Source organism: Rana temporaria, chromosome 3 (genome assembly GCF_905171775.1).
Source record: "Rana temporaria chromosome 3, aRanTem1.1, whole genome shotgun sequence".
Taxonomy (NCBI): domain Eukaryota; kingdom Metazoa; phylum Chordata; class Amphibia; order Anura; family Ranidae; genus Rana; species Rana temporaria.
Window position 1 is genome coordinate 488512271 of NC_053491.1, and position 23946 is coordinate 488536216.

The 23946-nt window shown below is 48.3% G+C and overlaps 1 protein-coding gene across 1 annotated transcript in view; it reads right to left on the reverse strand.

Annotated features, from left to right (window-relative positions):
* Nucleotides 1-23946, reverse strand: part of LOC120930809 (protein mono-ADP-ribosyltransferase PARP14-like) — a 68196-nt gene that overhangs the window by 20119 nt on the left and 24131 nt on the right. The window contains exons 7-12 of the mRNA XM_040341986.1: nucleotides 21002-21208; nucleotides 16574-16744; nucleotides 16392-16454; nucleotides 16029-16208; nucleotides 7983-8198; nucleotides 5702-5908 (exon numbers count right to left, since the gene is read on the reverse strand). Of these exons, the coding sequence (XP_040197920.1) occupies nucleotides 5702-5908; nucleotides 7983-8198; nucleotides 16029-16208; nucleotides 16392-16454; nucleotides 16574-16744; nucleotides 21002-21208 (1044 nt within the window). The remainder of the gene's footprint in view (nucleotides 1-5701; nucleotides 5909-7982; nucleotides 8199-16028; nucleotides 16209-16391; nucleotides 16455-16573; nucleotides 16745-21001; nucleotides 21209-23946) is intronic.

Consider the following 23946-nt stretch of genomic DNA (forward strand, 5'->3'; position numbering starts at 1 on the left):
GGTGGCTGACCTTATGGGGCTCTGATTCCCCTCCCCCCCCCCCCCCCCCGGACTCTGAGCACCAGTGCTACAGCATTTCAACAAATATAACTTTTCTTTTTATGAATCTCCTGGGATTGTCACTTCAGAGCCATAACCTGCCCCCTCCCATAGCGGGACACCTAGACGGCGGCGCACAGACCCATTCGCTGTCTTCACACTGACTTCTGGTGACTTTGCAGATCGCACAAAGACTTGGGGACTGACCGGCGTGTGATCTGACGACCCGGTGACATACCTGAGTCTGAAGCAGTTGCCAAGGGAGGTCAGTCATGCCAAACGGAGTTAACCTCTGACTAATAGCTCTGAACCCGTCAACCCTACTGGACCAGGGAAGGTCCAACCGGGTTTGCCGGAGCAGGGAGCAAAAGGGGGGCCATTGTGATACATTTGCCTATATGTCTCAGTTTACTGCTCCCTGCTAGCCAGGTTATTGATGTGCTAATGTCCCCTCACTATTTCTAAAGGTTAATTGATCTATTGTGTTGTGTGAAGGAGAGCTGGGTTTAAGTGGCTTGTGTTAATTATTCTGATTGCTTCATTGTGGTAATTATCTCTCTATATGCGGGGTCGAGCGGTCTGGTTGATGTATTCAGTACAGCTAGTGCTCAGCGTCATTGATGTCATTGTCTAAAGAAAATGTGTTTTCAGCATCGGCCCCGTCGTGTCTACCTATAATCTGTATGGAAGCCCCAGTGTGAGGGGGGCGGAGATTTGTCATTGTAACAGTTTTGGAAATGACATATAAGCTGTGTGTTATAACATTAAAGTCTGTGTTGTTCAAGCAGTAAGCTGGTCTCATGTGTGGCTTTCTGGGCGATTCCAGGGATATCCCTCCTCGTGGAATATTGGGGTGATTTTCGTTATGGGAAGAAGGGAACGTTGACGGGGATATCATACCGATACCGTCACAATTGGTTGGCAGCAGTGGGATTTTTCCCTTCTATTCCCCTTCACACCCGGATTCCAAGCAGACACTGGAAGAACTACTGGAAGTTCGTGGAAGGATTGCTAGCAACAAAACCAAGCGGGTCATCATGGCAGAATCAATGGAGCTAGACCAGGAGGACGGGATTGCAGCAACGCCAGCAGTACAAGAGATGGAGACACCAGTGATTCAGGAGGAGGAATCGCCAGCCAACAAGCTAATGAGAGAGAAGCTAGCGTGGTTCGGCCCGAACCCAACGCCAGATGTGGTACTGAAAGTGATGGACCTGTTAGCGAAGGAGGCTAAAGAAATAAGGGACGCAGAACTACAGTTAAAACTGGCAGCAGTCCAACAAGCAGCCGCACATTCTCCAAACAGTGAGTACAGCACAGCAGACGCAAGGAAGATTCCGTTTAGCGCTTTTAAAGCTTTTGATGAAAAGGACTGTGAGATTGATAACTTCCTGGCGGATTTTGAGCGACAATGTAACCTGCACCGAATAGCTAGAGGAGAGTGGGTTGCAATATTGTCAGGCAAACTGTCAGGCAAAGCTTCTGATGCTTTCCGGACCGTGCCAGATCAGGATATTCATAGCTACGCCCGGGTTAAAGAAGTGCTCCTGGCTCGTTATGCAGTAACCCCAGAGTCCCACCGACAGAAGTTCAGGGACTCACGCAAAACCACGAAAGACTCTTATGCGGAATGGGCATGCCAATTGTCCCGGTCGGCCTCTAACTGGGCTAACAGCAGCCAGGCCACCACCGCAGAGGACATTTTGCAACTAATGCTCCTGGAGCAATTTTACAATCACATCCAGACGGACGTCAAAGATTGGGTGAGAGATCGCAGGCCCATGACTCTACCAGAGGCCGCGAAGTTGGCGGATGAATATGCAGATACTCGCAAGACGAACCAGGTCACACCACAGGAACAACCTCCACCACAAACGGTGCCCTCACACCCACCAACCGCTAGATACCAACCTCCTAACAGACCGGTGACATCTAGCCCTCGCTATCATCGCCAGGAGGGCAACGAACAACGCTGCTTCCGGTGCAAACAGCTGGGTCACTTCAAGCAGAATTGCCCCATGAATGACAACACCAGGTCAAATTGGTCTCAACCTGGGTACCGCCCACCAGCAGCAGCCCATTGTGTAGACTCGGCTTGGGATCCAAAGGAGCTGGGTCAGGAAGAACCATTGGGCACCCCTTACGAAGCCCTCATGGTACAATCTGTTATTACGGACAACAGGGAACACCATTGTCAGCTGGTCATGGGCGACAGCCCTGAGCCGGAGGGGCCCTGGAGGGAGCTGGGCAGAAAGAGGCACCGCCGGCCACCCTTCAAGAAGAAGAGGTCCTGGAAGCCGTATAACAAGCTGACCTGGGAGGAGAAGAAGCGACTGGAGGAGAGGGAGTCGCAGCGGGCGTCCCAGATGCGTGCCGAGATGTTCGCCAAGGGCCCACCGGTGGCCCCTTACACCACCACCCAGTTCCTGATGATGAAGGACCACGTGGAGAGCCTGCAGGACATGAGCAAGCAGGAGCTGATCCGTGAGTACATAGAGCTGGAGGAGTGCATAAGCCGCATGGAGGAGGAGAACAACCACCTGAGGTCACAGCAGCATGAACTGGAGATGGAGCTGGAGAAGCTCCAAGAGGAGAACCGGGGGCTGCGGAGGGAGCAGGGGGTGGCTGACCTTATGGGGCTCTGATTCCCCCCCCCCCCCCCCCCCGGACTCTGAGCACCAGTGCTACAGCATTTCAACAAATATAACTTTTCTTTTTATGAATCTCCTGGGATTGTCACTTCAGAGCCATAACCTGCCCCCTCCCATAGCGGGACACCTAGACGGCGGCGCACAGACCCATTCGCTGTCTTCACACTGACTTCTGGTGACTTTGCAGATCGCACAAAGACTTGGGGACTGACCGGCGTGTGATCTGACGACCCGGTGACATACCTGAGTCTGAAGCAGTTGCCAAGGGAGGTCAGTCATGCCAAACGGAGTTAACCTCTGACTAATAGCTCTGAACCCGTCAACCCTACTGGACCAGGGAAGGTCCAACCGGGTTTGCCGGAGCAGGGAGCAAAAGGGGGGCCATTGTGATACATTTGCCTATATGTCTCAGTTTACTGCTCCCTGCTAGCCAGGTTATTGATGTGCTAATGTCCCCTCACTATTTCTAAAGGTTAATTGATCTATTGTGTTGTGTGAAGGAGAGCTGGGTTTAAGTGGCTTGTGTTAATTATTCTGATTGCTTCATTGTGGTAATTATCTCTCTATATGCGGGGTCGAGCGGTCTGGTTGATGTATTCAGTACAGCTAGTGCTCAGCGTCATTGATGTCATTGTCTAAAGAAAATGTGTTTTCAGCATCGGCCCCGTCGTGTCTACCTATAATCTGTATGGAAGCCCCAGTGTGAGGGGGGCGGAGATTTGTCATTGTAACAGTTTTGGAAATGACATATAAGCTGTGTGTTATAACATTAAAGTCTGTGTTGTTCAAGCAGTAAGCTGGTCTCATGTGTGGCTTTCTGGGCGATTCCAGGGATATCCCTCCTCGTGGAATATTGGGGTGATTTTCGTTATGGGAAGAAGGGAACGTTGACGGGGATATCATACCGATACCGTCACAGCCAGTATTCACAAAGCACTTGCTCCCTAAGTTACGTCGGCGTAGCGCAAATTGCCCAGGGTAACCCCGCCTAATTCAAATTAGGCAGGTAGTGGGCGTGCTACATGTAAAGTAACCATGACCCCATGTAAATGAGGGCCGTTGGTACGGCGCATGCTCAGAATCACATCGCAAATACTCAATGCTTTCGACGTGAACGTAACCTATGCCCAGTCCCATTCACGTACGCTTACGCAAACGACGTAAAATACCGTACCTTGCATGGTGGTTTATCTTTGGTGGTTTATCTTTATGCCGGCGTATGTCTTACGTAAACGGCGTAGCTTACTGCGACAGGCGTACGTACGTTCGTGAATCGGCGTATCTTGCTCATTTACATATTCGACGCGTAAATCCACGTACACTCCCCTAGCGGCCAGCGTAAATATGCACATAAGATACGACAACGTAGGAGACTTACGTCGGTCGTATCTTAGCAACAGTGAGGCGTATCTCATTTTAAGAATGCACGCAAAGATACGACGGCGCTCATTCGGACTAACGACGGCGTATCTACTGATACACCATCGTAAGTCTCTCTGAATCTGGCTATTTGTCTTTATGGAGTTAGATTTTTACTCAGGGGGACAGTCATGATGGAACAGAAAAGGGTCCTCAAGAAGCTACTACCACTGGGTTGGAAGAACACACATGTCTACAATTGGCCAGATTCAGAAAGATGCACGTATCTTTAGGCGGGCGTAGCGCATCTCATATGCGCTACGCCGCTGTAACTTAGTCAGGCGAGTAGTGTATTCAGAAAGAACTTGTGCCCAAAGTTACGGCGGCGTAGCGTATATGGGCCGGCGTAAGCCTGCCTAATTCAAAGTAGGCTGGTAGGGGGCGTGTTGTATGCTAATGAATCGTGACCCCACGTAAATGACGCGCCTTATAAACGGCGCATGCGCATGCTCAGTATCACGTTGAGTTACACCGGCTCAATGTTTAGTCAACGTGAACGTAACCTACGCCCATCCCCATTCACGGACGACTTACGCAAACAACGTAAAATACGCCGCTGTTCAGACGTTTCCGACGTCCATACCTAACATGACTTACCCCTGCTTTATGAGGAGTAAAGTTACGCCGGACCGGCGCCTTACGTTAACGGCGTATATAGATGCGCCGGACGGAACTACGTTTGTGAATCGGCGCATCTAGGTCATTTGCATATTCGACGCGTAAATCAACGCAAGCGCCCCTAGCGGCCAGCGTAAATATGCACCCAAGATACGACGGCGTACTAAGACTTATGTCGGTCGGCTGAAGCCAGATTTCAGGCGTATCTAGCTTCAAGAATACCGCGCAGAGATACGACGGCGCATCTTAAAACTTACGCGGGGTATCAATAGATACGCCAGCGTAAAATCTTTGTGAATCCGGGCCAATGTCTTCACCATTCACCAGAAACTGCTGAACTCAGACATTATGGCCCCGTACACACGACCGAGTTTCTCGGCAGAATTCAGCCAGAAACTCGGTCGGAGCTGGATTCTGGCGAGAAACTCGGTCGTGTGTACACTTTTCAGCGAGGAACCCGTCGAGGAACTCGTCGGGCCGAAAAGAGAACATGTTCTCTATTTCCTCGTTGTTCAATGAGGAAAGTCGGCCCGCCGAGCTCCTCGGCGGCTTCCACCCTGAACTCGACGAGGAACTCGATGTGTTTGGCACGTCGAGTTCCTCGGTCGTGTGTACGGGGCCTAAGAAGGAACTCACATATCTTTGGCCATATACAACAAAAAAGGTTGTCATTTTTGCCACAGAGACCTTCGTCCAAACACATTGTAGAGCTGTGCAATTATTGAGCTTTTTTTATCGGCTGTGTACATGGGGAAGATGAAGAGTGTGGCCTTCAGATATATAATAAACACCAATTTATATTGGGTGCCAATGCTTCATTATACTGTTTGTGTTTGTAAATGCTAAAAGTGATTATTTTTTCATGTCTGCCAAGTTCTTCTGATACTTAAGGGAAGATTTCTGTCATGTGTTCCGTTTAGAGGCTATTCCTTTCTTGTAGTGCATTGTGGGTGTATCGACTTAACTCAACTCACCAGTCTGCCCCGGGTAGATGGGTTCGGGTTGGGGTGGAACGGTTTCATATCTCTTTTTCATACTCTCATGGAAATCTTTCAGCACAGTTTTCTGGAGTAGAACCACTTTCACGGTCTTAAGAGAGCGGGCCAGCTTTGACTTGGTGAAATCCACCACGGCATCAAGGACTGAATCCGCTGCTGCTGAGGCCTTTATTCTGGCTGCACCTGAATCGGATAAACATTCAAGTACATTTAGTAAATAGAACAGTCTTGTTTCACTACAGAGCAATATTAGTCAATACATTACAATTGATCGCTTTACATGGCTCCATGCCCATTCCATGGGCCGAAACAACCTTAGAAATGAAAGACGGCTGCCGCAGCACCACCTTTTCGCTGTGGATGATCAAGTAAGGGGCTTTGCAAGACAAGTCCGCTAATTCAGAAACCTGTCTGACCAATGTAATTGCCACCAGAAAAACCACCTTCTGGGAAAGAGTCAACAAAGGGATTTTTAGAATGTCCTCAAACGGAGACTTGAAGCACCGAGAGAACTAAATTCAAGTCCCATGGAGGCAGTGGAGGACGCACAGGAGGGGCCACATGTCGAACCCCCTGCACAAACGTACGCACCAGAGAGTGCGCCGCCAAGGGTCGCTGAAAGAAAACAGCCAGGGCCGAAATCTGCCCCTTAATCGTACTTAAGGCGAGAGCCTGATACACTCCACGCTGTAAGAACAGCAGAATCTGTGACATCACGTATGTACGGGGGTGCCAATTCATCTCCTCACACATAGAGATGTAAGCCTTCCACGTACAATGTTAAATCTTCCGTGAAGTAGACTTCCGCGCCCGCAGCATGGTACAGATCACCGAGTCCGACAGGCCTCGATCCCTCAGCACCTGGCTTTCAATAGCCACGCCATTAAAGCCAACAACTCTAAAGCAGGATGAAAGATAGGACCCTGTGACAGAAGATCCTCTCGCAGAGGCAGGCGCCAAGGAACGTCTGCCACCAGACGCACCAGATCTGCCTACCAGGGACGGCGAGGCCAATCCGGAGCTATCAGGATTGTTGGTATCCCCTCGGCTTCCACTCTGCGCAGCAGACGAAGAAGAAGCTTTAGAGGATTGAAGGCATAGATTAGGCGATAGTGACCCCACGCGCATGCTCAGTATCACGTTGAGTTACACCGGCTCAATGTTTAGTCAACGTGAACGTAACCTACGCCCATTCACGGACGACTTACGCAAACAACGTAAAATACGCAGCTGTTCAGACGTTTCCGACGTCCATACCTAACATGACTTACCCCTGCTTTATGAGGAGTAAAGTTACGCCGGACCGGCGCCTTACGTTAACGGCGTATATAGATGCGCCGGACGGAACTACGTTTGTGAATCGGCGCATCTAGGTCATTTGCATATTCAACGCGTAAATCAACGCAAGCGCCCCTAGCGGCCAGCGTAAATATGCACCCAAGATACGACGGCGTACTAAGACTTATGTCGGTCGGCTGAAGCCAGATTTCAGGCGTATCTAGCTTCAAGAATACCGCGCAGAGATACGACGGCGCATCTTAAAACTTACGCGGGGTATCAATAGATACGCCAGCGTAAAATCTTTGTGAATCCGGGCCAATGTCTTCACCATTCACCAGAAACTGCTGAACTCAGACATTATGGCCCCGTACACACGACCGAGTTTCTCGGCAGAATTCAGCCAGAAACTCGGTCGGAGCTGGATTCTGGCGAGAAACTCGGTCGTGTGTACACTTTTCAGCGAGGAACCCGTCGAGGAACTCGTCGGGCCGAAAAGAGAACATGTTCTCTATTTCCTCGTTGTTCAATGAGGAAAGTCGGCCCGCCGAGCTCCTCGGCGGCTTCCACCCTGAACTCGACGAGGAACTCGATGTGTTTGGCACGTCGAGTTCCTCGGTCGTGTGTACGGGGCCTAAGAAGGAACTCACATATCTTTGGCCATATACAACAAAAAAGGTTGTCATTTTTGCCACAGAGACCTTCGTCCAAACACATTGTAGAGCTGTGCAATTATTGAGCTTTTTTTATCGGCTGTGTACATGGAGAAGATGAAGAGTGTGGCCTTCAGATATATAATAAACACCAATTTATATTGGGTGCCAATGCTTCATTATACTGTTTGTGTTTGTAAATGCTAAAAGTGATTATTTTTTCATGTCTGCCAAGTTCTTCTGATACTTAAGGGAAGATTTCTGTCATGTGTTCCGTTTAGAGGCTATTCCTTTCTTGTAGTGCATTGTGGGTGTATCGACTTAACTCAACTCACCAGTCTGCCCCGGGTAGATGGGTTCGGGTTGGGGTGGAACGGTTTCATATCTCTTTTTCATACTCTCATGGAAATCTTTCAGCACAGTTTTCTGGAGTAGAACCACTTTCACGGTCTTAAGAGAGCGGGCCAGCTTTGACTTGGTGAAATCCACCACGGCATCAAGGACTGAATCCGCTGCTGCTGAGGCCTTTATTCTGGCTGCACCTGAATCGGATAAACATTCAAGTACATTTAGTAAATAGAACAGTCTTGTTTCACTACAGAGCAATATTAGTCAATACATTACAATTGATCGCTTTACATGGCTCCATGCCCATTCCATGGGCCGAAACAACCTTAGAAAGGAAAGACGGCTGCCGCAGCACCACCTTTTCGCTGTGGATGACCAAGTAAGGGGCTTTGCAAGACAAGTCCGCTAATTCAGAAACCTGTCTGACCGATGTAATTGCCACCAGAAAAACCACCTTCTGGGAAAGAGTCAACAAAGGGATTTTTAGAATGTCCTCAAACGGAGACTTGAAGCACCGAGAGAACTAAATTCAAGTCCCATGGAGGCAGTGGAGGACGCACAGGAGGGGCCACATGTCGAACCCCCTGCACAAACGTACGCACCAGAGAGTGCGCTGCCAAGGGTCGCTGAAAGAAAACAGCCAGGGCCGAAATCTGCCCCTTAATCGTACTTAAGGCGAGAGCCTGATACACTCCACGCTGTAAGAACAGCAGAATCTGTGACATCACGTATGTACGGGGGTGCCAATTCATCTCCTCACACATAGAGATGTAAGCCTTCCACGTACAATGTTAAATCTTCCGTGAAGTAGACTTCCGCGCCCGCAGCATGGTAGAGATCACCGAGTCCGACAGGCCTCGATCCCTCAGCACCTGGCTTTCAATAGCCACGCCATTAAAGCCAACAACTCTAAAGCAGGATGAAAGATAGGACCCTGCGACAGAAGATCCTCTCGCAGAGGCAGGCGCCAAGGAACGTCTGCCACCAGATGCACCAGATCTGCGTACCAGGGATGGCGAGGCCAATCCGGAGTGATCAGGATTGTTGGTATCCCCTCGGCTTCCACTCTGCGCAGCAGACGAAGAAGAAGCTTCAGAGGATTGAAGGCATAGATTAGGCGATAGTGACCCCACGGCCTGGACCTGGCCACGAACCGTGACACCTTCTTATTGAGACGGGACGCCAGAAGATCCACGTCTGGAGTGCCCCATTTCAGACACAGACTCTGAAACACATCCGGGTGTAGCGACCATTCTCCTTGGTCTAGCATTTGGCAACTTACGTAGTCCGCCTGCCAGTTCTGTACCCCCAGAATGTACACGGCCGACAGAGCCAGAACGTACTTTTCGGCCCACCGGAGGATGTGAGCGACTTCCGCTGCTGCAGCCGAGCTCCGTGTGCCCCCTTGATGATTGACATACGCCACAGCCGCGGCGTTGTCCGACTGGATCCTGACCGGGCAGCTCTACAGTCTCAGAGACCACTTGGAGAGGCACATCCTGATCGCCCGGAGCTCTAGGACATTGATCGGTAGACGGGACTCTTCCCAAGTCCAGCACCCCTGGGCTGACTGAACACCCCAGACATCCCCCCAGCGGGAGAGACTGGCATCCGTCGTGACCACCGTCCAATGGCACGGCAGAAAAGATTTCCTGGCCCGAATTACCGGAGATGTCAGCCACCACACTAGGGAGGACCTGACCAGGCGACGAAGGGAGCTTGTCCCAACGCAACAGAATTTCTCTCTGTAACACTCGAGTGTGGAATTGAGCATACGGAACTGCCTCGAAGGAGGCCACCATCAGACCCAGAACTCGCATGCAAAAGCGAAGCGATGACCACTTCTGGGTCACCAACCGCTGCACCGCCGATTGCAGTGTCTGTAGTTTCTCCGTGGGAAGGAAAACTCTTGCCTCCGAGGAATCCAGGACCAACCCCATGTATTTCAGATGCTGAGATGGTACCAACACAGACTTCTGGACATTTAGCAGCCAACCGAATTCCTGGAGGGTCTGGCAGGTAATAGATAGTGTTGCTCACGAATATTCGTATTGCGAATATTCGGCTCGAATATGGCATATTCGAGTATTCGCGATATATTTCGAATTTCGCAATGAATATTCGCAATTCCGAATATTCGCATTTTTTCAATTTTATTTTTAAAACAGATCACATCCTATCGACGTCTAAAAGCATTGCTGGTATGATTAGAGACCTTGGGCCGAGTAGCTAAGCTGAGGCGATCCTTTTATGTTGCCGAATATAAAAAAAAAAAATTGCGAATTTTCGCTAATGCGAATGCGAAAATGATTGCGAATTTTCGATAACTGTGGTAGGAGAACTCTGATTGTCTCTGATGCAAAAGGGGGGGGGGCTTTGTGTATGTTTCTGTTATGAATATTTGTATGTTTGATATTATTTTTTTTTGTAAGAAGGAAAAAATTGCGCATACCTTAAAAAAAGGGGAGAATACAGCAGCAACTCAAAAATGTTATACAACATAAATTAATACAAGACAGAAAATGGAGTCGCTCTACAAGAATAAAAAATATGTCTAGTGACAAGACATGTGGGCAAATTATAAAATAAGCAAGCGCAAATAACTTGTGAAATACACAGTGAAACAAATATATAGAGAAATATAGTCCCAATAATAGAAAAATAATCTTTCATAAAAATGTCTTTGATATGTGAAGTGAAAAAAAGTCCAAAGCATGCAGCATGAACGTGTTCAATCTTCAAGGTGTTTGATTGACAAACGGCTGTGACAGATGGATAGAGTAAAGAATCACCACCAATGCAAAACACTTTTTATTTTCTATTGTAAAATATCAAGAATATTCTGAGCCAATCAGAGTGCTCCTTCCGCATTTGCCGAATATTCGCAATTATTTTGTATTGTAAAATATCAAGAATATTCTGAGCCAATCAGAGTGCTCCTTCCGCATTTGCCGAATATTCGCAATTATTTTGTATTGTAAAATATCAAGAATATTCTGAGCCAATCAGAGTGCTCCTTCCGCATTTGCCAAATATTCGCAATTATTTTGTATTGTAAAATATCACGAATATTCTGAGCCAATCAGAGTGCTCCTACCGCAGTTATCGAAAATTCGCAATTATTTTCGCATTCGCAATAGCGAAAATTCGCAATCATTTCATTTCGATAAAATATCACGAATATTCGAATTTAGCGAATATATCTCGAATATTCGACTATATATTCGAGATATATCGCGAAATCGAATATGGCGTATTCTGCTCAACACTAGTAATAGATACATCCACCTCTAACTCTGAGCTTGAAGAAGCTCTCAGGAGAAGGTCGTCCAGGCATCCTACAATAGCGATCCCGCGCTGCCTCAGCAGGGCCAGAATCGGAGCGAGCACCTTGGTGAAAACCCTTGGCGCCGAAGCCAGGCCGAAAGGGAGGGCCACAAATTGAAAGTGGTCCTCCCCGACCGCAAAGCGCAGAAATCTCTGGTGCTTTGCGCATATGGGGATATGCAGGTACGCGTCCTTGATATCCAAGGATGCCAGAAAATCCCCCTGATGGAGTGCCACCACTACAGAGCGAACCGACTCCATCCTGAACTTTTGCACTTTGACAAAACACTTGAGGGCCTTGAGATCCAGGATTGGACGGACCCCTTCCTTCCTGGGGACTACAAACAGATTGGAGTAAAACCCCTAAACCGTTCCAGTAAATGGACCGGCACGATCACCCCCCCTGACCAGCAGATCCTGAACAGCCCCTAACAGGACCTTCCGACGTTCCGGAGGAAGCTGGAGGTTGGAAGGAAAAAATCAGTTTGGCGGACAAGAGAGAAACTCTATCTTGTACCCCGAGGAAACTACTTCGCAAACCCACCGGTCGGAAAGAAGAGACCTCCACCGAGCCACGAAGTCGCAAAGCCGGCCCCCCACCCGAGAGACGGGCGGGGGCAGACCTTCATGCAGAAGCAGGCTTTTCTGCAGGCTTGTTGGGCTTGTGGAACCAGGAGCGCTTCTACCCTTCAGCGGGCGCCTTAGCGCCCTGGGAACGTTTACCTGCCGCACTGGGCAGACTAAAAAAACGCATGGGGTGGTTAATGAGGGCCCTTGACTACAGCGAGGCTCCTTACCCTTACCAGATTGTGGGAGCAGAGTGCTCTTACCTCCCGTGGCATCTTTTATGATGTCACCCAGAGACGCCCCAAAAAGCCGTTCACCCTTGAAGGGCAAGTCCACCAAGGCCTTTTTAGAAGACTGGTCCGCAGACCAACACTTCAGCCAGACAAGGTGGCGCAACACTACCGCGTAGGCCGAAGCCCTGGAGAGCAAGGGAAGCGTATCCAGGGCCGACTCACAGACAAATTTTAGGCCCTGCACCAACTGGTCGGCCAGCGCCACACAGTCTGCAGGGGCATCATGCTCCTCCAACTCCTGAAGCAACAACTTTGCCCATTCGGTAAGTGTCTGTGACACTAGAGCCCCGGCCAAGACCGGTCTCATCGCGACCCCACCACTGTGAACATGGAGCGGGCCACAGCCTCAGCTCTCCTATATGCGGGGTCCTTAATAGCGGGAGCCCCTTCCACAGGCAACGTGGTTGCCTTGTTCAGCCTGGACACAGGGGGGTCCACTGATGGAGGAGAGGTCCACTTTTTTAGGAAGTCCTCCTCAAAGGGGTAATGGACCGCAAAGCATTTCGGAACAGAAAAACTTTCTGCTGCAGATCCCATTCCTTGTACAACATTTTTTCCAGATAAGGAACACAGGGAAACACTTTTGCGGTACGGGCTGGCTTGCGGAACCCAAAAGGGACCGACATCTCTGATGTCTCTGCCGAATCCTCAATTTTCTGAGTATCCCGCACCGCAGTGATAAGAGTTCCAACAAGCGCCCTATCATGCGCTGACCCTGATGCAGAGTCATCCTCACTGTCTGTGTGGACTAGGCCTGCATCCTATGACACCACGGAACCAGGGGCAGAAGCAGTAGCAGGGCCAGATTCCATGTCAGAGACATCCCCAGAAGAAGCGCTGCTTCAATCCTGGCGATAAACGCCTTAAGGACTGCCTTCATAGCATCCACAGAGGCCGCAGGAACAGGGGCACTAAGAGTTAACTCTGGCATGTCTGGGGGAGAAGCATCCGGTTCGGACGCCATGCTGACCCACTCAATAGCCGCCCTTGGACTGCAAGGCAAGATCCACAGGCCACTCTCCGGGCCGCAGCAGAGAACAGGGGACCCCCCCAGAGGACTCACCATCTGACCAGGCTGTATTGCTGCTGACTGCCCCAGAGCGCTGTCCGTGCTGTGCCGTCCCTTAGGAAGTGTGCTGGAGCCGTTTGCGCCGATTTTCTAGGCACTAGAGGCAAAAACCCCATCCAAAATGGCCACCGACATGCAAAAACAGCATGCGGGCTACAAGAAAATGGCAGCCGATCGTTAATAAAGGTGCCCGGCGCCGGTAAAATGGTGGCCGCGAAAGTGCAGAAAAAACACAGTTAAACAAACAGTAAACACATGGGACCCCCAGGCAGGCCCCCCCTGCACACATGGCAGCAATAAAATTAACACAGCACCCCCAATAGCAGCCACAGCCCCCAGCCATAGGATGGAGCCCCCCAGGCGGACCCCCCACCTCACAGCCGACCACCCAGAATGCGGGGAAGGAGGAAGAGGAAGGGAGAGAGGAAAGCAGGGCGGACCCCCGATCGACCTCCCCAGGAATGCACCAGCCGCACCACCATGCCAAAGCAAGGGGACTGCTACTTACCGTCCTGCAACCATCGGCTGGAGGCATCCCGGAGAGAACCAATGTCCGCGCAGTTACGGCATGGCTGTCGGCCCGGCACACTGTGACACGGACATAGAGCCCGGTCATATGTGTGCCCTGGAGCGTATAGCTCACCGGCCACCCCTGGAGCAACGGGCATGTGGTGGACGGCCCAGCGTGTAGCTAAAGGCCGGCACACGCTCGATGGCCGAACTTGGGGGCACAACAAGAATCGAGGATCCAGCCTGTCACCCAGTCGGCAGTTGAATGAAGATCTCAGGATCCAAAAACGCAGGAAAACGAAAAGAAAAGCCAAAAAATCACAAACAAAAAAAAACGAATCTCCAGAGCACATGGGCCCAGAAGAATCATGTCATCTCCTTGCTAGGCAGAAAAGAACTGAGGCTGCAGAACTGAGAATGGGGGATGTACCCGGGGGATCCGCCCCCTGGGAGGTACTGTACTGTGTGGAGTGTTTTAACACTTAACATGCTGTTTTTCTGCCTAGTCAATCTCCTAAAAGGGAGGATAATACCCTATGGTCAATTGCTACTGTGTCCGTCCATGAACGGAAGAGAAAAGTGCATTTAGTACTTTGTCCCATGATGCCAAGTGCTTCTTATGCCTAGCTATGAAGTTGGCTGGGCATTCCCCTTCTCCCTTTTGGGCCATCCTACTATATAGCTAGGGAGGAGAGGGCCACATCAAACACTTGTCTCGGCTCCAAGCACTTACCCAAAACAAGCGGCTGCATGGGGAAAAGTATCTAAATTGTTCGTCTCCTCCCTAGCTATATTTTTGGATGGCCCCAAAGGGAGAAGGAGGATGCCCAGCTGACCTCATACCTAGGCTTAAGAAGGACTTTGTGCCGTGCGGAACAGATCAGGCATAAGTCTTCTATCATTAAAGCATACTGCAAAAGACTTAGAGCATAAGGCAAGGGGCTATTCAACAGTATTGTCTATGGTCTTTTTGCAACTGATTTTTTTCCCATTACTGCCTTACCATACCTTGTTCTGCAATAATAAAGTCTAAAAAAGGAAATAAGTGTGTGCTTCATTGATGACAATGGCTGTGTGGATCATGGATTGTCCTCACAAAAATAGGATGTCTTACATTGGTCAAGAAGTCACAGTCACGACAAAGAAAGGACTCATGGTATGATTCAAGATTGGTTACATACACTTACCATACTACTTATGCATACAACCTGCATGCTAAAATAATAATGAGAGAAGCAGAACTGGAGGAAGATGATAAGAGACCTAAAATTGGTCAAAGAAACTTCAACAATCTTTGATTTTCTGATGACACAATGCTCATAGCTGAAGAGGTTGAGGACCTCAAGGGCCTCAAAGAGAAAACCATCAAGTGAAAATGTGGGACTTCATCAAGAAAACTGAGGTTATGACAGTTGTAAAGACATCTACCGTATTTATCGGCGTATACCGCGCACTTTTTTGCCCTGAAAATCACGCCGATACCCGCTTTCCCGCGCGGAGTTTGAATACTGCGCCGAAATATACCGAGCGCAGTACACTCGTGTATTGTCGGGCAGTCTCGTCTCCTCCCGCGCTGACGTCCTGGACATACAGGACGTCAGCGCGAGAGTAGCGGAGCATTGCCGACAATACACGAGTGTACTGTGCTCTGTATATGTTGGCGCAGTATTCAAACTCGGCGCGGGAAACGAGCGTATAGGACGCCGCAGAAGGACGCCGGACCCGACGAAGAGGACACCCGAAGCCACAGACGGACGCCGGACCCGACGAGGCCGCCGATGGACGCCGCGCAAGACACCAAAACTGTAAGTACAAAAAAACTTTTTCCCACAGGAATTCGGGGCAACTTTAGGGGTGCACGCTATACGCGGGAGTACGCTATACCCCGATAAATACGGTAATTACAGAATGGATGGTAAGAATACAGAAGTAGAAGACAGATTCTGTGTCCATGGATCAACTATATACAATGAAGGATCCAGCATTTAAAAAATGTAATACAGACTGGAACTTGGAAGTGCAAGAGTGAGAAACCTAAAAATGATCTTCAAAAGTACTGATGTTTCAAAGATGTGCAAAGATCAGAATTGTCCAGGCTATGGTATTTTCTGTCACTTTCTATGGACAACAAATCTGGACAATGAAGAAACATGACAGAAAAGCACTGATGTCTTCCAACTTTGATGTTGTCAAAGAATTCTAAAAATTTCATTTTGGATTCCAAGGAGCAAGTCAGAGAAAAATCAGATTTTATTTACCGGTTCCTAAAGCGGGGAAAGCCACGGAGGTGGCCTGATGCTCCTCACACTCCTGCAGGGCTTCCAGGACAAGTCTCTTGATGGTTGCTGGCTGGTTTGCATCGGCCACATGGAGAATCCATTTACAATGTTTGAGGTTTCCAGCCAGAGTGATGACATGTCCCTTGTTAGGCTTGGCACCTGGAAGAAAAGGAAAGATATATGGTTAGTTGGCACACGGTGTGCTACCATCTGTCCTGCAACCCAATCCCCACCATATAGCCATGCACACAAGTCTGTGGTCTATCAGTGCATTATCTACTTGTCTGAATTTTTTTGGGGCATTTGAAAAACAAAGACAATGATGGCAAAAGTAACATTTACCAAGTTTTCTGGCAGACTCTTCAACCTCTGTTCCAGCAGCTTCAAGGATGGCCTGTGAAACACCTAGGAATAGAAATATTAGAAGCAGCGTAAACTCAGCAGCAGACCACATATACTTTATTTAATATTGGATTTCTAAAGTTAGCAGACATATTGACACCTCTTGGTTCTCAGGCATTTACCTGCACGCCGGGTAAAACTGCTGTTGGAAGAATTGACAATCATTTCTGCATCCTCTTTGGTTATATCTCCAATCTTCACCTGATAAGTGACAGATCCAACTGTCATTTCATGAACACCATGTGATGGGGTTGTCACTTCCCCAAAGAAAGCTGCAAGATAGAAATATAAATGATGGTGTTAAAAGACACTAAGCCCAGGAACAAAAATAGAATATATTGCAGGTTACCAATTCTTAGATGTGGTGGCTGCGTTAATTTTAATTTTTTTTAAGACTAAGAACATTTTGATCCTGCCAGAAATGTAGTATCCTTGTTACATCCTGTGGACTGAACTGGAACCACAAACAACTGAGACAAGGCCATGGTTCACTGACGGTAGAGGACATCCTTTGTGGGCCTAAAATAGACATTCAATACAAGACACATCATCTTCTTTGCCCTTTTTGGTCTGGTAGAAAAAATTTCAATGCAGACCTACAAACACCATATGGCCAATAGCTTATGGGCACCTGCCCATCATATCTATATGAGCTTGTTAGGAATTCTATTCAAGAAGCATGGCCATCAATGTTGAATTTCCCTCCCCCCTTTGCAGCTATAACAGCAAGACAGCCTACAAGATTTTGGATAGTGTCTGTGGGAATGTGTGAGGTCAGTGTCAGGACACCTGTGGCCAGATGACAGATGCACCGCGTTGGAGTCAGGAGTGCACCACAAGGTAGTGAACCCTATGGCAGACTGCTGCAGATGGACCACAGAGTGCATATGGAGGACAGGTCCACTGGAGCTCAAACATGGATCCCACAGGAAGCTTGAGCCCAAGAGTTCCCAGGGCGGGGAGTCTAAGATTCAGCTGGAATTCACCAGAACCGCTAGTGGTGAGGATGGCCTTAGCTGCAACTGAATCCAGGTCATGGCCCCCTGAGTCCCCTAGGTCACGCTCCATAGGGAGAGAGGGGAAGCAGCCACTCAGGACACAAGAGATAGTGAAGGGTTAAGCCAAGGTCGGAGCGATAAGCAGACAAGGATAAACAAGGGACAGGCCAAGGGTCAGGGTCACAGGCAAACAAGAGTAGTCAGGGACAAGCCAAGATCGGTACACAGAGATAAACGTAGCACACATCAAGCAGGAACCCAAACACACAATGCTTAACAAACAATGTTGATCAGCAAGGCAGACCTGCAGTGCGCTGGTTAATATAGAGTTCCTGATATAGAGTTCCTGATATGGCCTGGGGTGGAGCCATACAGGGAGGAGAGATGATAAAGGCAGCCAGGTGAGAGGGCCTGGCCTCTAAGGTGAACACATGGAGAGCAAGGTAAGCTGCCAGACTTTACTACATATCCACGAAAGTCAGTTATTGATGTTGGGTGAGAAACAAGAACACAGAAGAGCGGAAGGCGCCTGGAGAAGAAACTCCACTAAAGAAAACCACGAAAAATATAAATTAATCACTAAGGCCCCATACACACGAGAAGATCCATCCGCTGGAATTGATCCGCGGACCGGCTCCAGCGGATAGATCCCCTGGTGTGTACAATCCAGCGGATCTGTTTCCGCGGATTTTTATCCCCTGGGATGGATTTCAAGCGGATAAAAATTTGAAGACATGCTTTCAAATCTATCCGCTTGAATCCATCCCAACAGATTGATCCGCTGGTCTGTACTGACTCGCCGGATCAATCCGTCCGAAGGGATCCCCCGCATGCGTCGTAATGATTAGACGCATGCGTGGAATTCCTTATATGACAGCGTCGCGCTCGTCGCCGCATCATCATCGCGGCGACGGCGCGACACGTCATCGCTAGGGGATTTTGGCGCGGATTTCGATCCTATGGTGAGTACACTCCATCGGATCCAAATCCGCTGAAATCCTCGAGTGTGTACTAGGCCTAAGAGATACCTCAAGGAAATTTTCAAAGCAAAAAAAGAGCATTTTTCAAATGCTCTCGCAAAAGCCCGAAATCGCCCCCGAGAGCTCTTCAACATAGTCTCTCAAACCATGAACGCAGCCTGCCTAGAAGCTCCAAAAAATGAAACACAAGAGTTCTGCAACGAATTATCGGATTTTTCATCAATAAAATTGAAAAAAATTGTGAAACAATTCAGCAAAATCAAATCACCAACTTCACCCCCACTAATCAAAAAGAAAATACAAATGTTCTTCGATCCAAAAAATGTATATTAGCGCCAATCTCCATCGATACCACTAAAAAAATCATCGGAAGTCTACGAGATAGTACATTCCCCAATGACATCATTCCCACAAATGTGGTAAAAGAATGTGCCGAAATTTGGCACCCGCAATCACTCACCTCATAAACCAATCATTTAAAAAAGGCATAGTTCCGACCCCCTTAAAGCAAGGAATAATTAAACCCCTTCTAAAAAAAAAACAATTCAGACCTCAAAGATCCAAACAATCGGCGACCGATAACCTCCCTCAACATCTCAAGGTTATGGAAAAGGTAGTAGTACAACAACTACAACACCATTTAGACACCCATAAACTCCTGGACCCACTACAATCGGGTTTTCGACCAAGTCATGGGACAGAAACAGCGCTTCTCAAAATATGGGACGACGCCCTCGAAGCAGCAGACGACGGAGAATCTTCTCTCCTGATACTGCTGGACCTCAGTGCTGCCTTTGATACAGTAGATCACAAACTGTTGCTAACCTGGCTCACAGTCATAGCTGGAGTGGCAGACTCGGATCTATCATGGTTTTCATCATTCCTGGAAAATCGATCCCAGATAGTGAAACTAGGACCTTTCACATCTGAATCTCGCAGCGTGTCTTGGGGAGTCCCTCAGGGATCTCCCCTATCGCCTGTGCTATTCAATATTTACCTCTGCCCACTCCTAAAAATTATTAGTAATCACGACCTTCTCTATCACTCCTACCCGGATGACACGCAACTTTATTTTCGTATCAGCGACAAAAAGAACCAATACCCTGCATTAGAACAATGCCTCACTCAGATAGATATCTGGATGACAGAGAGTCACCTCAAACTCAATGGAGCAAAAACAGAAATTATACAACTCCATGCAAACAGGAGGAAACTGGCCAGGACTACCTGGACACCCCCACCAATTCTGGGACAAACCATCACCCCTAGCACCAAGGTCAAAAGTCTAGGAGTCATCTTTGACTCGGACATGACAATGGATGCACAAATAGGATCAGTAATTAGTGGATCGGACCATCTTCTACGGCTCCTACGAAGAGTGGTTCCCCTCATCCCTAAAGAAGACACAGCGGTAGTGGTATGGTCAATCATTAACTTCAGATTGGATTATGCAAATGCCATTTACCTCAGACTCCCAAAGTACCAACTCGCCCGGCTCCAAATCATCCAAAACATGGCAGCTCGACTGGTAACAGGGAAAAAACCCTGGGAACCAATCACCCCATCCCTGAGATCCCTCCATAAAGGACCGAGTCGCTTTCAAGGCCTTATGCCTAATGCAAAAATGTGTACACGGAAGCGCGCCCTTATATTTAAGTGAGAAAATAAAACAACAAAACCCAAATCGAGTTCTTAGATCAACTAACCAAAAATTATTACAAATTCCCAAAGCCCGATATAAAACCAAAGGAGAACGTCGTTTTTCAGTTCAAGGACCTCGACTATGGAACGCTTTACCAACTAATATCCGAATGGAAATTGATCACCTGGCCTTCAGAAAAAAACGAAAGACCCATCTATTCTGAGGGTCAAACTGAAGGAAAACGGATGCCAAGCGCTTTGAGGCGATTCAGTTCGCATTTGTAGCGCTATATAAGTAATTCACTCACTCAGAAGACGTGGCTCAGAATTGGAGTTCCAATTCATCCCAATGGTGCTCCATAGGGATGAGGTCAGAGCTCTATGCAGGACACTATAGTTCCTCCACACCAAACTGGTCAAACCATGTCTTTGTGGAGCTGGCTTTGTACTCAGGGGCACAGTCATGATGGAACAGAAAAGGGTCCTCAAAAAGCTACTACCACTGAGTTGGAAGAACACAATTGTCTACAATGTATGTACCATTCACTGGAAACTGCTGAACTCAGACATTTAGAAGTAATTCACATATCTTTGGCCATATACAACAAAAAAGGTTGTAATTTTTGCCACAGAGACCTTCATCCAAACACATTGTAGAGCTGTGCAATTATTGAGCTTTTTTTATCGGCTGTGTACATGGAGAAGATGAAGAGTGTGGCCTTCACATGTCAGATATATAATAAGCACCAATTTATATTTGGTGCCCTTGCTTTATTATAGTTTGTGTTTGTAAATGCTAAAAATTATATTTTTTTCCTCATATCTGACAAGTTCTTCTGATACTTCAGGGAAAATTTCTGTCATGTGTTCAGTTTAGAGGCTATTCCTTTCTTGTAGTGCATTGTGGATGTATTGACTTAACTCAACTTACCGGTCTGCCCTGGGTAGATGGGTTGGGGTTGGGGCGGAGTGGTCTCATGTCGCATCTTCATACTCTCACAGAAATCTTTCATCACAGTTCCCTGGAGTAGAACCACTTTCACGGTCTTAAGAGAGCTGACCGGCTTTGACTTGGTGAAATCCACCACGGCATCAAAGACTGAATCAGCTGCTGCTGAGGCCTTTATTCTGGCTGCACCTGAATCAAATAAACATTCAAGTACATTTAGTAAATAGAACAGTCTGGCTTTGCTACAAAGCAATACAAGTCGAAAATATCATTATATTACAGGTCAGTACACTGCAATTGGACGCTTTACAAGGCTCCATGCCCATTCCATAGGAAAGCAGAGAAACTGAAGGCTAATATGCCCCTCTCTCTTTAAATCCTTTGCACTAGGCTTTAATGATAGAAGAACTATGCCTGTTCGGTTCCTCGTGGAACAAAGTGCATTTAATACTTTGTCCCACAGTGCTGAGTGCTTCCTAAGCCTAGCTATGAAGTTGGCTGGGCATTCCCCTTCTCCCTTCAGGGCCATCCTACACTATAGCTAAGGAGGAGATGGCCACTTCAGAGACTTCAAGAACTCCAAGAACTTCCCCAAAACAAGCGGCTGCAAGAGGAAAAGTATCTAAAATGTCTGTCTCCTCCCTAGCTATATTGTAGGATGGCCCCGAAGAGAAAAGGAGGATGGCTATCCAAACTCATAGCTAGGCTTAGGAAGTATTTTGTCCCATGGGGAACAGAATAGACATAGGTCTTCTGTCATTAAAGCATCGTGCAAAAGACTTAGAGCATAAGGCAAAGAGCCCATGGTCTTCCTGCAACTGATCTTTTCCCCATTACTGACTTACCATGCCTTGTTTTGCAATAATAAAGTCTAAAATAGGGAAATGAGTGTGTGCTTCATTGACGACAAGAATTCGGCTGTGTGGATCATGGATTTTCCTCCGAAAAATAGGATGTCATGACAAAAAATGGAAGCATTGGTTTGGTTCAAGATTGGCTACATACTCTTACCATACAACCTGCATGCTGAAAATATAAGTAGAGAAGCAATGCTAGAGGAAGATGATTAGAGGTCTCAAGATTGGTGGAAGAGAAAATTCAACAATCTTTGATTTTCCGATGACACAATGCTTATAGCTAAAGATGTCGAGGACGGGGGGAGTGGCCAACGACCATGATGTGAGGAAGTGCTTTGCCTGAGCTCTGTCCATGCTGCACACAATCCTACCTCAATCCTGCTGAACCGATTGCCATCCGAGGATTCCACCGATCCCTACAGCTTCCAGGAAGCCTTGTGCTTGTCGGGAGATGGTCAAATACGGCCCACCGATGGAGGAAGCCTCAGGATTCGTCCCGAAGCCCCCACCATGTGAAACTGGGAAAGATGGTGCTGGTCACCACCATGCTGCAGGCTTATGCAGCCAGCCATCCTCCTCCATGGCTACACTGAGGCAAAAACCAGCAGGGAAGGGTGAGTCACACTGTTCCCCTCCTATTCTGAGCCCAGAATACCCCTTCCTCATATCACCAGCCAGGGACTCTGACCATGAGAACACTGACATGGATGCTGCTGATGTAGGCCCCACAGAGCCATCCCTGTCTCAGATCATGGCTGCCATCCAGCATAGCCATGCATCCCTGACCACTCAAATGGATTCTATTAAAACTGACTTATCCTTTTTGAAGCAGGATGTCCACAACCTCAGCCATAGAGTGTCTAATGCTGAACAACGCATAAGTACACTAGAGGATGAGATCCATCCATTGCAGGGCTCTGTCAGGGAGCTGCACCAGGCCCAGGAATACACTACAGATAGACTCACTGAAATGGAAGACCGTTTACGGAGGAGTAACCTACGCTTCCTGGGGTTCCCAGAGGGGTCTGAGGGTAGGACCCCAGAAATGTTTATGGAAAGATGGCTGATCTCCACGTTTGGCGCTCCCACCTTCTCGCCACTATTCGCCATTGAAAGGGCACACAGAGTCCCCATGCGCCCCCTTCCTCCTGGGACCCCACCACGGGCCATGATTATCAAGCTGCTTCATTTCAGGGACAGGGAGGCTGTTCTCAGAGCTTCCAGGGAGAAGGGAAGAGTGTGCTTTAATGGAAGCGGAATAACCATTTTTCCTGATTTCTCAGTAGCCACACAAAAGCATGGGCCACCTTCATTGCCATTAAACGCAGGCTCCGTGAGCTTCAGCTTCCCTACGGCATGCTGTATCCTGCTCATCTAAGAATCATCTACCAGGGCAAGGCCTACTTCTTTACTGATCCTAAGGAGGCATCCCACTGGGTGGACACCCTGGGACGTCCGGAACGCAGGAACCAGGACCGAAGGTCGCCCCCACACTGAAAGTGAACATGCTGAGTGTACTTTCCTTGACAACCCTTCTCTCAAATATTTTGGGGCGGTGGGGTACTCCCCTGTGCCATTGTTTGCACACTATGTGTCCAGCCTGGAGGGCTGTGGTCATCCTGTTACTGCTGATGCATTTACTATTATTTTCTTTGCCTTTTCTACCCCCATTTTTTGAACACCTTACCTGCTGTTTTTTGAATCCTCCATCCTGATTCGGGATCACCTGATATGTTTGTTCTGTGCGGTTGCGGACGGCAGCCAGCGTCTAAGGACCTCTACCACTTCTCAGGGATTGTTGTTGGGGGGTCTGAGTCATGGCCACCCCGCCTTGCAATTTTGGTTTTGGGAACAAATGTCTTATATGTTTGGGTTTGGGAGCCGGGAGGGTTAGGGAGGGTTGGGCTGTTCAGGGACTTTTGTTCGGGACTGTTTTTGTGTTCTTTGCACTTTTTCTGAAATGCTGGTACTTGTTGTTGCATGTCTATCTATGGGCCGGACTAGCTGGCCTTGCTACTATGCACCTGATATTATGTATTGCTGGAGCATTGTTATATGTTTCTGACTTAC